Source organism: Oryctolagus cuniculus, chromosome 14 (assembly GCF_964237555.1).
Source record: "Oryctolagus cuniculus chromosome 14, mOryCun1.1, whole genome shotgun sequence".
Lineage (NCBI taxonomy): Eukaryota > Metazoa > Chordata > Mammalia > Lagomorpha > Leporidae > Oryctolagus > Oryctolagus cuniculus.
This window is the reverse complement of record NC_091445.1, coordinates 61,425,473-61,439,542: the sequence shown is the minus strand read 5'-3', so window position 1 is coordinate 61,439,542 and position 14,070 is coordinate 61,425,473. Positions and strand designations below refer to the sequence as shown.

Below are 14,070 nucleotides of genomic sequence, written 5' to 3'. Positions count from 1 at the left end.
ATTCTTCACAGATCTGGAAAAAATGATGCTGAAATTCATATGGAGACACAGGAGACCTTGAATAGCTAAAGCAATCTTGTACAACAAAAACAAAGCTGGAGGCATCACAATACCAGGTTTCAGGGCATACTATAGGGCAGTTGTAATCAAAACAGCATGGTACTGGTACAGAAACAGATGGATAGACCAATGGAACAGAATAGAAACACCAGCAATCAATCCAAACATCTACAGCCAACTTATATTTGATCAAGGATCCAAAACCAATCCTTGGAGTAACGACAGTCTATTCAATAAATGGTGCTGGGAAAATTGGATTTCCACGTGCAGAAGCATGAAGCAAGACCCCTACCTTTCACCTTACACAAAAATCCAATCAACATGGATTAAAGAATTCAATCCCATCAAGGTGGCATGTAGCAATGCCATCTCACTAGTCCCAGTGATCAATTTCTGTTCACAATTGATCATAATGATAGGACTAAGAACCAAAGGGATCACATAAACAAGAATAGTGTCTGCAAATACTAGCTGATAGAACAAAAAAGGGAGAGAACGATCCAACATGGGAAGTGAGATAAACAGCAGATACATAGAATGGCAGATGTCCTAAACAGCACTCTGGCCTCAGAATCAGCCCTTAAGGCATGTGGATACGGCTGAAGAGCCCATGAGAGTATTTCAGGCATGGAAAGTCAAGACACTCTGGGGAAAAAAAAAAACTAAATGAAAGATCTCTACGAGTGAGATCCCAGTGGAAAGAATGGGTCATCAAAGAAGGAGGTACCTTTCTCTGAAGGGAGGAGAGAACTTCCACTTTGACCATGGCCTTGTCTAAATATTATCAGAGTCAGTGAACTCAGGTGGCTTCCATAGCCTTGGCAGCTCATGACAAGAGCCTAGGGTGATTACTGATGCCATAAAGAAGAGTGTCAATTTGTTAAGTCAACAACAGGAGTCACTGTGCACTTACTCCTCATTAGGATCTTTGTCCTTAGTGTGCTGTACATTGAGATTTAATGCTATAACTAGTACTAAAACAGTATTTTTCACTTTATGTTTCTGTGTGGGAGCAAACTGTTGAAATCTTTACTTAATGTATGCTAAACTGATCTTCTGTATATAAAGAGAATCGAAAATGAATCTTCATGTGATTGGAAGGGGAGAGGGAGTGGGAAGGGGGAGGGTTGCGGGTGGGAGGGACGTTATTGGAGGGAAGCCATTGTAATCCATAAGCTGTACTTTGGAAATTTATATTCATTAAATAAAAGTTTTTTAAAAAAAAGACCTAAATCTACGTCCCGACACCATCAAATTATTAGAGAACATTGGAGAAACCCTGGAAGATATAAGTACCGGCAAAGACTTCTTGGAAAAGACCCCAGAAGCAACAGGCAGTCAAAACCAATATTAATATTTTGGATTACATCAAATTGAGAAGTTTCTGCACTTCAAAAGAAACAGTCAGGAAAGTGAAGAGGCAACTGACAGAATGGGAAAAAATATTTGCAAGCTATGCAACAGGTAAAGGGTTAATAACCAGAATCTAAAAAGAGATCAACAAACTCCACAACATCAAAACAAACACCCCACTTAAGAGATGGGCCAAGGGGGCTGGTGCTGCGTCAACAGGCTAACCCTCCGCCTAGCGATGCCGGCACCCCGGGTTCGAGTCCCGGTCGGGGCGCTGGATTCTGTCCTGGTTGCCCCTCTTCCAGGCCACCTCTCTGCTATGGCCCGGGAGTGCAGTGGAGGATGGCCCAAGTGCTTGGGCCCTGCACCCCATGGGAGACCAGGAGAAGCACCTGGCTCCTGCCTTCGGATCAGCGTGGTGCGCCGGCTGCAGCACGCCAGCCACGGCGGCCATTGGAGGGTGAACCAACGGCAAAAAGGAAGACCTTTCTCTCGTCTCTCTCACTGTCCACTCTGCCTGTCAAAAAAAAAAATAAATAAAATAAAAAAAAGAGATGGGCCAAGGACCTCAATAGACATTTTTCAAAAGAGGAAGTCCAAATGGCTAACAGACACATGAAAAAATCTTCAAGGTCACTAGCAATCAGAGAAATGCAAATCAAAACCACAATGAGGTTTCACCTCACCCCAGTTAGAATGGCTCACATTCCGAAATCTACCAACAACAGATGCTGGAGAGGATGTGGGGAAAAAGGGACACTAACCCACTGTTGGTGGGAATGCAAACTGGTCAAGCCACTATGGAAGTCAGTCTGGAGATTCCTCAGAAACCTGAATATAACCCTACCATACAACCCAGCCATCCCACTCCTTGGAATTTACCCAAAGGAAATTAAATTGGCAAACACAAAAGCTGTCTGCACATTAATGTTTATTGTAGCTCAATTCACAATAGCTAAGACCTGGAACCAACCCAAATGCCCATCAACAGTAGACTGGATAGAGAAATTATGGGACATGTACTCTATAGAATTCTATACAGCAGTCAAAAACAATGAAATCTGGTCATTTGCAACAAGATGAAGGAATCTGGAAAACATTACGCCAAGTGAATTAAGCCAGTCCCAAAGGGACAAATATCATATGTTCTCCCTGATTGGTGACAACTAACTGAGCACCAAAGAGGAAACCTGTTGAAGTGAAATGGACACTATGAGAAACAATGACTTGATTAACCCTGTCATCACTGTTGATGTACAATTTAATACTTTATCCCCTTTAGTCTTTTTGTTTGTTCTACTTTATACTGTTGGTTGAACTCTGTAATTAACACACAATTATTCTTAGATGTTTAAATTTAACTGAAAAGTGATCCCTGTTAAATATGAGTGGGAATAAGAGAGGGAGGGGATGTACAATTTGGGACATGCTCAATCGGACTTGCCCCAAATCGTGCAGTAAGAGATGTGCCGGGGATTCCAATACAATCCCATCAAGGTTGCATGTACCAATGCCATCTCACTAGTCCAAGTAATCAATTTCAGTTCACAATTGATCATACTGATAGGTCTAAGAGTCAAAGGGATCTCATAAAGAAGACTAGTGTTTGCTAATACTAACTGATAGAATCAAAAAGGGAGAGAACGATCCTACATGGGAAGTGGGATACAAGCAGACTCATTGAATGGCAGATGTCCTAAACAGCACTCTGGCCTCAGAATTAGCCCTTAAGGCATTCGGATCTGGCTGAAGAGCCCATGAGAGTATTTCAGGCATGGATAGCCAAGACACTCTGGCAAAAAACAAACAAACAAACAAAACAAAACAAAACAAAACAAAAAAACCAAAAAAACTAAATGAAAGATCTCTATGAGTGAGATCCCAGAGAGAGAATGGGCCATCAAAGAAGGAGGTACCTTTCTCTGAAGGGAGGAGAGAACTTCCACTTTGACTATGACCCTGTTAGAATAAGATCAAAGTCAGCAAACTCAAAAGGCTTCCATAGCCTTGGCAACTCATGACTAGAGCCTGGGGAGATTACTGACACCATAAACAAGTGTCAATTTGTTAAGTCAACAACAGGAGTCACTATGCACTTACTCCTCATGTAGGATCTCTGTCCTTAATGTGTTGTTCAATGTGAATTAATGCTATAACTAGTACTCAAACAGTATTTTACACTTTATGTTCTGTGTGGGTGCAAACTGATGAAATCAGTTTATATATACTGTTAATATATATTATATTAAGTATATATTATACAGTTAATATATACTGAATCGATCTTCTGTATATAAATATAGTTGAAAATGAATCTTGATGTGAATGGAATGGGAGAGGGAACAGGAGATGGGAGGGTTGTGGGTGGGAGGGCAGTTAAGGGGGAGGAGCCATTGTAATCCATAAACTGTACTTTGGAAATTTATATTTACTAAATAAAAGTTAAAAAAATAAAACTAGGAACACCACTTGAAAATAACTTTCCTGTATATGGTCTTTATAAGTAGAAGTTAAATAAGAAACTTTAATGGAATAATTATAAAATTCAACATAAAACATGGAACTTCCACATAGGAATTAATTACTTGGGATTTTCCAGGACTTTAGTTTGGGCCCTTTGTCACCATGGCACTACACCAGCAGGAGCCTTCTTTGTTTGCAAAGATAAAAACTAGTTCACTTGTCTATTCACATGTAATTCCACATGGCTCACAAGTATTTCTTATGCAGTGTAGGTACCAGCAGTAGCAGTAGTAGTAACAACAAAAACATTAATATTAAACATTTATTGAATGTTCTTTATCTGCCAGAAACTTAGCTGAGTGCTTTATATGTATTAACTAATTTACTCCATCCAAAAAAATCCTATGCGGTAGGTATGATCATTAACTCTATGTTACAGATAGGGACAGCAAGGCACTGGCTGTGAGGTGCTTGCCCAAGGTTACAGACTTCATAGGAGTGAACCCGATTAGTATGACTCAGGAATCCACTTTCATAATTACAAAGCCAATCAACCTTAAAAAAGGAGCAAAACTAGAACTCGTCACGTCATCTCACATACAGAGTTTTTCCAAATATGTAGTGCAAAATGTGGCTTCTTCTAAACACGAAGCTTGGAAACCCAGAGCTGTTAGACAACAACCTTCACTTCCCACTGTTTGTAATAGCAAACAACATTTTAACCCGAAAAACCACACTCTAGCTTTTGCTCTACTTATCTTGAAAGATCTTCAAATAACATCGTTGTGGTTAGAGCTCATTTTTAAAATGTATCTTGTGTATGGATATCTGGAGCAAAAAATGATGACAAGATGATGGTGGCTCCTGAGCCTTGAAGGGTTTCCCTCCCCTTCCTCTCTTCCTCCTTCAATTATTCCCTCTTTCCTATTTTTTTCCTTTCTCTGTTTCATTTCTCTTCTTTTCTTTCTTTTTTTTTTTTTAAAGATTTATTTATTTACTTGAAATTCAGAGTTTCACAGAAAAAGGAGAGGCAGAGAAAGGAGAGAGAGAGAGAGAAAGAGAGAATGTCTTTCATCGGATGGTTCACTTCCCAATTGGCTGCAAAGGCTGGAGCTGCGCCAATCCAAAGCCAGGAGCCAGGAGCTTCTTCTGGGTCTCTACTGTGGGTGCAGGGGCCCAAGAAATTGGGCCACCTTCTACTCCTTTCCCAGGCCATAGCAGAGAGCTGGATCAAAAGTGGAGCATCTGGGTCTCAAACCAGCGCCCATATGGGATGCTGGCACCACAGGCCAGGGTGTTAACACACTTTGCCACAGCACCGGCCTCTGCACCACAGCGCCAACCCCTCGCCTCCCCTCGCCTCCACTCGCCTCCCCTCTCCTCCCCTCCCCTCCCCTCCCCTCCCCTCCCCTCCCCTCCCCTCCCCTCCCCTCCCCTCTCCTCTCCTCTCCTCTCCTCTCCTCTCCTCTCCTCTCCTCTCCTCTCCTCTCCTCTCCTCTCCTCTCCCTCTTCTCTCCTGTCCTCTCCTCTCCTCTCCCTTTTTCTCCTTTTTCTCTTTTTTCCTTTTTCTTCTTTCTCTCTCTCTTTCTTCTTTCTCTCTTTCTCCCTTCCTGCCTTCCTTTCTCTTTCCTTCCCTCCTTCTCTCCCTCCCTCCCTTCCTTCCTTCCTTCTTTCCTCTCTTTTTCTCTTTCTCTCCCCTCTTCCTTCCTTCTTCCCTTCCCTCCCTCTATCTCTTATTTTTCTTCCTTCCCTTGTTCATTTCTTGTTTTGTCAGCAAGAATGAGAAATGAGTAATTCATTGGAAAGAGATCCTCTTTTATTTTAAATTTCAGAATTTAGGCTCCTTAGTCATAGACAACTGTTCCTGACTCACAATCATATGAACGAGTCCCAGCTGTGGTAGTTTACTGTACTCTCCTTAGACTCTTTGGTGGGGCAACAAGACATTGTGCAGGAGAGCGGGAGTTGAAGTTGCAGAGATTGGTGTATCTTAAAGAAGTATTTTGGCAATGAACTAACTGGCTGACTGACCCTCTGCTTCGATACTGGTACTAGGACACTGGTTAGCTGGAGGACATGCTTCCTCCAGTCAAGTGGCTCTCAGTTAAAGGTTACTGCCCCAGGAAAGATGTTGGGAATGCAGAGGTGGTTTTTGTGGTCAATATGCTCCTCGAATGTTAGACATTCTGCCACACATGGGACAGTCCTTCGTGGAGAGGAATTGTGTTGTACAAAATGCAGTATCTCAGTCAGAGTTCACAGTAAGTTGATGAAACTCCCAAAATGATGGAAATACTAAACTGCCAAAGAGCCCTTTGGACTGCAGCTTTCCCTGTGAATCTGAAGTCTTCTTCAGTGGCTGACTCTGAAAGAGAGTCATTTGTTGTCTCTTCTTTTCTTGGGCAAAATGCTGAACAGAATCATCTCTGCAAGTTAGGCATACTGAGGCAGAGTGCAATAGTCCCAAATTCTTCTGACTTTGTAGGAAAGTTTCCTTCCACAGTTGTAGCAAAAAAATCTGCTTTGAATTCCTATAGTTTTGCCCTTGGATGGTTTACATTGTATCATTCTTTTGTGAGTCCCACATACAAAAATTATCTTGCAAACAGAAGGGAAATTTGCTTAAGATTGACAACTGAATTTGGTACTCATTTTTTTTCCTCTCATGGAAGCTTATACTACTAGTCTCAGTGGCAGGTGCTCAGTATTGCCTAGTAATTCTAGTAGCCATCATCTCTAAAGCATTTCCCATGCGACAAATGTCATGCCAGATGTACATGCACTTAATCTGCACTACCACCCTGTGAGTAGGAATGAGTGCTATTCCTGTTTCACAGATGAGCTAGGCTGGATTAAAAGACAGAGGAGATCAAGCAGCTTAGTGGGTGGTGGACCTGACATTGAGTCCCAACACTTTTGGATTCCAGGGCTTGTGTTTTTAAATGCTGTACTCATATTTCACTAAGCATATGCTTATTATCTCAATAGCTGCTAGCTTGTTTGAAATCAATTTGAATTAGTACTTATACAAGTAATGAAATTAATATAAAAAAAGGATCAGTAAGTTTGAAAAAAAATTTAGGTACAAAGTTATTAAAGTTCAGATGGCTTCATTTCTGGAGAAACTTGCCAAACATAATTTACTGTCACTGAGAAGTCAGGAGAAATGCTTCTTCGACCACCTGCATTTTACCAAAGTGACAGTGCCAATATTTTATACTCAGCAATCCCTGTGTAGTCAATTAAACAACTGGCAGGAGACAACTTGCTACTGTTAAACAGGTATATGAGAAGGTTGTAGCAACTTGCCATACTCTAAAAGGGGCGTTAGCTTCCACCTGCCTCAACCCATGCTGTTAAAGATGTAGGACTTGCCACAGTGGGTCTCCACTTAGCATGTGGGTTCAGACTTGCTGTGTAACCATGTAATCTCTGAGTTGCAGTTCTTGCTTCTTCTGCTTTGTTGATCCAGTCTCTCAGAGTCTTGCTCTCAGTTTCCCCATTTTGCACACAGCTTCCCTGATAGAACTGGCACTCAACCTTTTGCATGCACTATTATTTCCATGCACTATTTAACCATGGTGTGCATATGTAGACAATGCACACCATGGTTAAAGAAGAATCACTATTTCAGGATTTGGAGGTCATGGTCTTGGTTGGTTCTCTTTGACAAGAGAAATGCTATTCTTTCCAGTTTATATAATAGTCTAGGGTTATTACAGAGCTGAAATGACCCTGAACCTTAATAGTCTGCCCACTCAGTTTAAACTATCATCTACCTCTAGACTTGCACTGTGGACCCACTGTAGCCCCATAGCACCCGTGAGGCAGACCCATTGTACTACAACTGCTTTAACTGTTTGGCTATTGCAGGCCGGCTTTTCTGGCCAACTCTGGCTTTTTCCCCCCTCCTGCTATTTCATGTTAGAAATGTTCCAGCATGCCTCGAACCAGAGCCCATCCAAATTAGAACATCTTTGGGTCACACTCACAGGGATTTTATAGTCTGGATAATTTGCAATCAGGTCTTGGATGAAAGGATGCTTCAAGAGAACAGCAACTTCAATTGGCTCCAGGTCCTTGGTCTCTAGTTCTTGAAATACTTTCATGAAGCTCTTTAAAGAAGAAAAAAATGAAGTCAATTAATGTTACAACCTTGCAGATATGAATAAATGGTTTTACTTACTAAAAAAATTCACCATGATTTTTATAAAATGATACATCTTGAGAGAAAGTCCATAAAAATATGCTTGTATTGAAGGGAAAAGGTTGACCCCTTTACAAAATCATCTAACCAACCTCTGCATAAATGTTCTCTCTCTTAAGGTGGCTGGTAAATCTGTTCGCATCCTTCACTTCGCTTCCTCCTCGGAACACTCTGAGTAGTGTTTCCATGGAAATCTTTTCAGTGTTTGCATTTTCCGGGATATCCACTTCCTTCTGATCCCTTTCCTCCTTTTCCTCTGCGAACTCCCTTTTCTCTCTTTCAGCATTTTCCTCAGTTTCCACATATCCCTCGACGGGACTCAAATCAGTAGAGGAGGTCTGCAAAATTGCATGAAGAGAGAACCCGGAGTTACACTGAAGTCTTTCTGGCAATAGAGACATTTAGAAAACAGCAATTCATCTTGCTTGTATGCAGTGGGACAACAGAGCCTACTACAAACTAGATAAACAAACTCTCAGACAGAATCTACTAGCTGTGTTGGAAATCACGATGTCAAAATCCTCGACCAACTTTGCCTATAATGTACATAGGCCTCAGTGTGAGTCCCTTCTTCATCTCCATGCACCTGTAGGCTCACTGCACTGCTAGGTACATCAGAGGGACACTGGAATAAATTATTATAACAGGTGCCAGACTTGTAAACATGAATATGACATTTTAATAAGATTTGCTTTTGGAATTGATTGCAGTTGAAAGGTTATGGCAAGGTATTTTCTCAAGCTTGATAGATCCTAAGAGGTTCAGGAACATTTCTTTGGATTCTAGAGAAATCCAGACAGCAAAAGTGAAAATAAATTGAGTAAAGAAAGTCATCTTGGGATTCTTACTTCTGGTCTTTCAGATTTGGCCAACAGCCATGGACACAAGCACTCTCAATCTGAGTATGGCAAAGAATACATTACTTTTACAGTATTTTCTTACGTTTCAAAAGCCTAAAATATGCTCCTACCCTTTTACTCAGTGTTTATAGACCTAGGAAGTAATCTGAAGAAATATTCATGGACACAAAATATATTTTATATATGGATATCCATTCATTCTGGGTTACTTACAGCAAAAATAGAAAACATGATTTCTAAAATGGAGGAATGGTGACCTAAGTTATACTATTGTGAAGGAATGTGATACTGTCACTAAAATGATGACTTAGAAAAATACCCAATGGTATCAGAAAACACACATGGTAGAACAAGGGCAAAAAACTAAACAAGACAAAATAATGAACACACAAGGGCCCTCATTTCCATACGTATTAATGAAAAGAAAGCAAGCAGATACACTAAAGTGTTAACAATGTTTACTTTTAGGTGATTCTCTTTTTCCTCTATTTTTTACTTTTCAAATTCTGTACAGCAAAGTTGTGTGTATTACATGAGTGCGTGTGTGTGTACTTCTGATAATGAGCTCATCAAATTTGATGATTGCATAAGGAAATGTGCATTTTGGAAAGCTGGTTGTCCAGATGTGAGATAACACCTAGTTTTCATTCTTCTTTATCCCAAGGAAGGAAAAAAATGCTAATTCAGTTGAGTGCCAATGTCTGTTATCAGTCAATTCCGGAGAAGTATAGCATGCTTAGATTCAGCAAGTTCTTTCCAAATCATCACATAAGGCTATGTATGAAAGGATTATGACACAGGACAAAATTGAGCCAAGGGATCTTGGAGTGACTGTGGGCAATGTAATGAAGACAGGTGGTGTTTGCCTACCTCTATGTGATTGCCTTGATTTAGTTTCTATCTACTTGGCTAAATTGGGAATTTAGTGTATGAAAAGAGATGGGGGAATGCTTTGAACACTTTTAAGAAATTGAAAATGCTGCATGGTAGAAAGGTGAAACTTGCATTAGTGCCCCCCTCTCCAGGAATCTTGGGATTATTGCCTTGGCTGCCCATCAATAATATCCTGAGACATATCAGTTGTCTCCTGAATGACTACAATTAGCATGTAAAGGATCTTGCTAGGTGAGTGTAGAATGAAGGCATTTCTATTCAGAGTGTAGCTAGTTACTATGTGGACAGGAAAGAACCTGAGAGGCTGAAAATGACTAGTTCATAATATGAGTGGGTAATGTCAAAATTAAAGAAGAAAACTAGCTTCTCTGTAAGTATCCCCATAATTAGGGAGGGACTTATTTTCCAAGAGTTGATATAAGCATTTCAGAATAAATGAAAACATTTTTATCCAAAAGTTAACAATTTAAACATCTGGCATTTTAGAATGGATACTCTTTAGCTTATTCATGTCAGAGAATACATTTTAAATTTTTGCCATTTTTGCTCTCTGGGGGTCAGGACAGAATCAGCTTAGTAGAATAAATTTAGTATTCTGTAAGAAGGGAGGAGGTATGCCCAGGGTTGACCAAAGAACCAGCTCTGCATTCTGGGGGGGACTGAAGGGCAAGCAAAAGAAAGGGTGCTCCCCAACAGAGTCCTTGAAAGACAATGGCATGGCACATGGGTGTAGGGCAAAACTAGTCATGGCAGGTGGAATAAAAGCCAGTGCTTTCCAATTAGTGAGTGTTAGTGGCATCAGCCCTGTATGTCTTACATTGTCATCGAAGTAGGGGAACAGACTGCGATGCTGTCAAGCACTATGTCACATGTAACTGACTCTCAGAGGCAGCCCTCAAGGACCCACAGTAACTTTGTCCCTGGAATGGAGCCTGCACATCTTCCTGAGCATACATTTTTGTTATTCAGTCATCTTAGTCCCACATCTCAAAAGCAGAACAGATGGTCAATTCTTGGTGATAATGTGGGAAAAGCATCAAAGAGCAGCATGGAATAAAAAAATGTATGTGTTTTGAACCCCAGGGATTCAGGGCTTCAAACATTTCTGCCAATATGCTTTTACAAAACACTTACAATGTAGGGGATTGTTAGATTTCAACATCACAACCCCATGCCACATGGGTTTCAGAATGAACCACTTCCCCAAATGTCACTTATTTAAAGATTCATCATTCATCAGTGTTATTGATGAATGCCTTGCTCTTGAGCCTCTTTGAAGCTACTCAGAAAACCATGGCTTTCAACACTGAACATTGAATAAAGCCAGCAATGGTGGTGTGAATAGTGAGGAAGGAGGAGGCCTCCAGTTTGGATCTGATTGAATATCTTGGGAGTGCATGTGGATCTGTTGGAGGTGTTATTTCTGGGCAGACTCATTGTGGCTTCCTGAGATGAGGTTGCCCAGGAAACTAGAACACAATTGGAAAGGGCACAGAAATGGAGGGACAGAATTGGAGACAGGATGGTCAGGATGAGATTGGGTGAACATGTGGGAGGGAGATGGCTCCTCTGTTTCAAAAGCTCCCAGGCTCACTCCCAGTTAGGAACAGGCCTATGTGAAGGAGATATGCACTCCATCCATTGTTGTATACCCACCCCCCGCACTTGATCTCTGTTGTGCAGTGTTCTTGGTTCAGTTCCTGTACGGTGCCATTGGATTTTAAAAGAGCTCTTGAGAGCATCACTGAAGGGGAACTTCTTTCTGTGTGGATGTACAAGCCATAACGTGAATGAACGGGACAGAAGGGCTGCACTAACTGACCTGGCTGCCACCCACTGAGGGCTGCCTGTTGCTCTGGCAACAGCTGTAGCACACACTTCCTTCTTCCTGGTCTTCCTACTTAGGGCAGCCTCTTGGAGCCTGCTATTACCTCTGCCTGCCTGGAATGTCTGCTCTCCTCTCTAACCTGGAGACTAAACTCCTTTTATTTCACTCTCTTCTCCTGTCTTCCTGCATGGCCATGGTCACAAATATTTACCGAGCACTTGTTATGTGGCAGATACTTTGATGTAGAAATGGGTAGCAAAATGTCCCAAAGTCAAGGTAGGCAGCATTTAGCAGTAGGATTTATAGATAAACCCCAACCTGAATTACTAGGTCTCCTTACTGCTCTCCTTTCTCTCCCCTCAACACAGTAGCCAGAGACCCTGAGATATTTTAGGTCAGGTGACTGTGCTCTTTCAATGACTTTTCTTCTTGCACAGTTAAGACAAAGGTCCCTACAGGCCCTCAGAATCCTCACCCCTTCATTTTCTTCCTCAACTGCTCTAATCCAGCTTATTCCTCTCCAGCTAAGCTGGCCAACAGTCCCTGGTACACCCAAGGCCTGGCCCCACCTCAAGGCCTTCACATCCATTCTACAAAATGCTGTACCCCAGAGAGCTGCAAGGCTCTCTCTGTACCTTCTACAGGCTTCTGTTTATGTCTCTTCACAGAGAGACCTTCTCTGGCCACCCTAAGTAACATTGCAAACCCCACCCTAATTGCTATGCAAGTCTCTGCATTCTTCCCCCAGAAAACATCTATCACAATTTGATGTAGCCTATATTTTACTTATTTGTTTGTCTATCCTTCTCCTGCCTTGTTATTGTCTGTTCTCCCCTTGCTAGTTCAAGAGTGGCCCCCAGTACACACAGGCTATCAGTAAATGTTTGTGGAAACATGAATATGTGCACTTGAGGCTGTTCTCCCTGCCAGAGAAGTTCTGGATGTAACTGAGGTCCCTCTGGGAGAGTATTCAGTGTCATCAGGGGAAGCTTCATGAGTGATCTGGCTGTGACAGCAAATAGCTAGGGCCTTGGATTATGCAGAACCTCCAACCATTGGAAATGAGATGAAAGATACTCCGGGTGGCAGAGATAGCAAGAACAAAGGCGGGAGGCAGGGGAGAAGGCATGAACACCTCTTGTGACTGGCAAGGCTTCGTGTCAATCTGTCCTTTATTCCATGATCTCTCTCTATTTGACATGGGCAGGGGCAATTAGAAGGAGTCCTTTCAGGAAGACTTTTTTCCCCCCACAAATCTCAAGTTATACAAAGAGCATGATTTGTGAATTAATTGATTGCTTGCAATGTTTACTGCTCTCTGCACTGGGCTTTGCTATAATTTAAGAGGTGTATAACAGGTTCGCTGCTCCCTACCCACCCAACTCACTTCCATAGGCTACATAGAGCCTAGAGAAGATGCCGAGCTTGAAGAAGTCCTTACTCTGAGATGTACTGGGTGAGGAGAAACACAGTGTACCACAGAAACAGAGTAAGAGGTAAGAGAAGGTCTCTCTAAAGACCAACATTTAATTGAGACCTCATGACAAGTTGTGATTCGAGCTTAGCTCATAGATCCAGAGTTAAGCTAAGGAGCCCCAGTCTATAAGGGTTATAGAAATGTTCTTGGGAAAGTAGTATATATTGTCAATATGGCTGTGGACCATAATTAACTGCTGACTTTTTTCAGGAAAATGTAAACTGGCCCTTTACTGTCTAAGAAGGCAATACTCAAGAATAGAAATAAATACTCCTTACTGGATTTTCTACAATGTCGACAGCACAGTGGTTTGATGAGCCCCCAGCTGTAAGCTTCCTGGGCATCTCTCTGGCCCTGATGTCCACAGGCTGGCTCAGGGTCAAACTTCAAAGTCACATCTAACAGAACCTATCTCTTCCCACATGTAGGTTCTGTCACAAGACCCTCCTGTCTCTTTCAGACTACTTGTATTTTTACAAAGGTGTATGAAAGGGAAAGAAGTATGACTAGGACATCTAAGGAGTCAGGACTGGACAGCGTCCCACTCCCCTCTGTGTCCACAAAGGGAGGATGGAAACAGACACCCAACAGGAGAGCCACAGCTCTGTCCCTCAAAGAACAGGACCATCAGCAGTTGTGCAAAGTGCAAGTGGGCACCCCAGACCTACTTTGCCTGGAGGCTTTTCCGTCCAAGAAACATACAACTCAGAGGGAATGCCAACCCCTTAGAAATCTCAAGGGGGAATGCAAGGTGGCATTGTAGATTTTATGTTCCTTTACCTGGGATGCTGGTGATACTGAGGCCTGTGGATCTCAGGTGATAGGGTTTAGGCCTGAAATACTATCAAGAGTCCCATATACATGGGCTGTGTCTGAAACCTGAACTTGCTTTGTGTACAATTTCCACACAATATGAAAAGAAGACTGG

The 14,070-nt window shown here is 41.9% G+C and overlaps 1 protein-coding gene across 4 annotated transcripts in view; it reads right to left on the bottom strand.

Annotated features, from left to right (window-relative positions):
* The window catches only part of SPEF2 (sperm flagellar 2), a 210,962-nt gene that overhangs the window by 9,538 nt on the left and 187,354 nt on the right, over positions 1–14,070 (bottom strand). For all 4 annotated transcript variants that reach the window (XM_051853824.2, XM_008262116.4, XM_051853821.2 and 1 more), the window contains 2 exons: positions 8,176–8,421; positions 7,869–7,991 (listed from right to left, as the gene is read on the bottom strand). In XM_051853824.2, the coding sequence (XP_051709784.2) occupies positions 7,869–7,991; positions 8,176–8,421 (369 nt within the window). The remainder of the gene's footprint in view (positions 1–7,868; positions 7,992–8,175; positions 8,422–14,070) is intronic.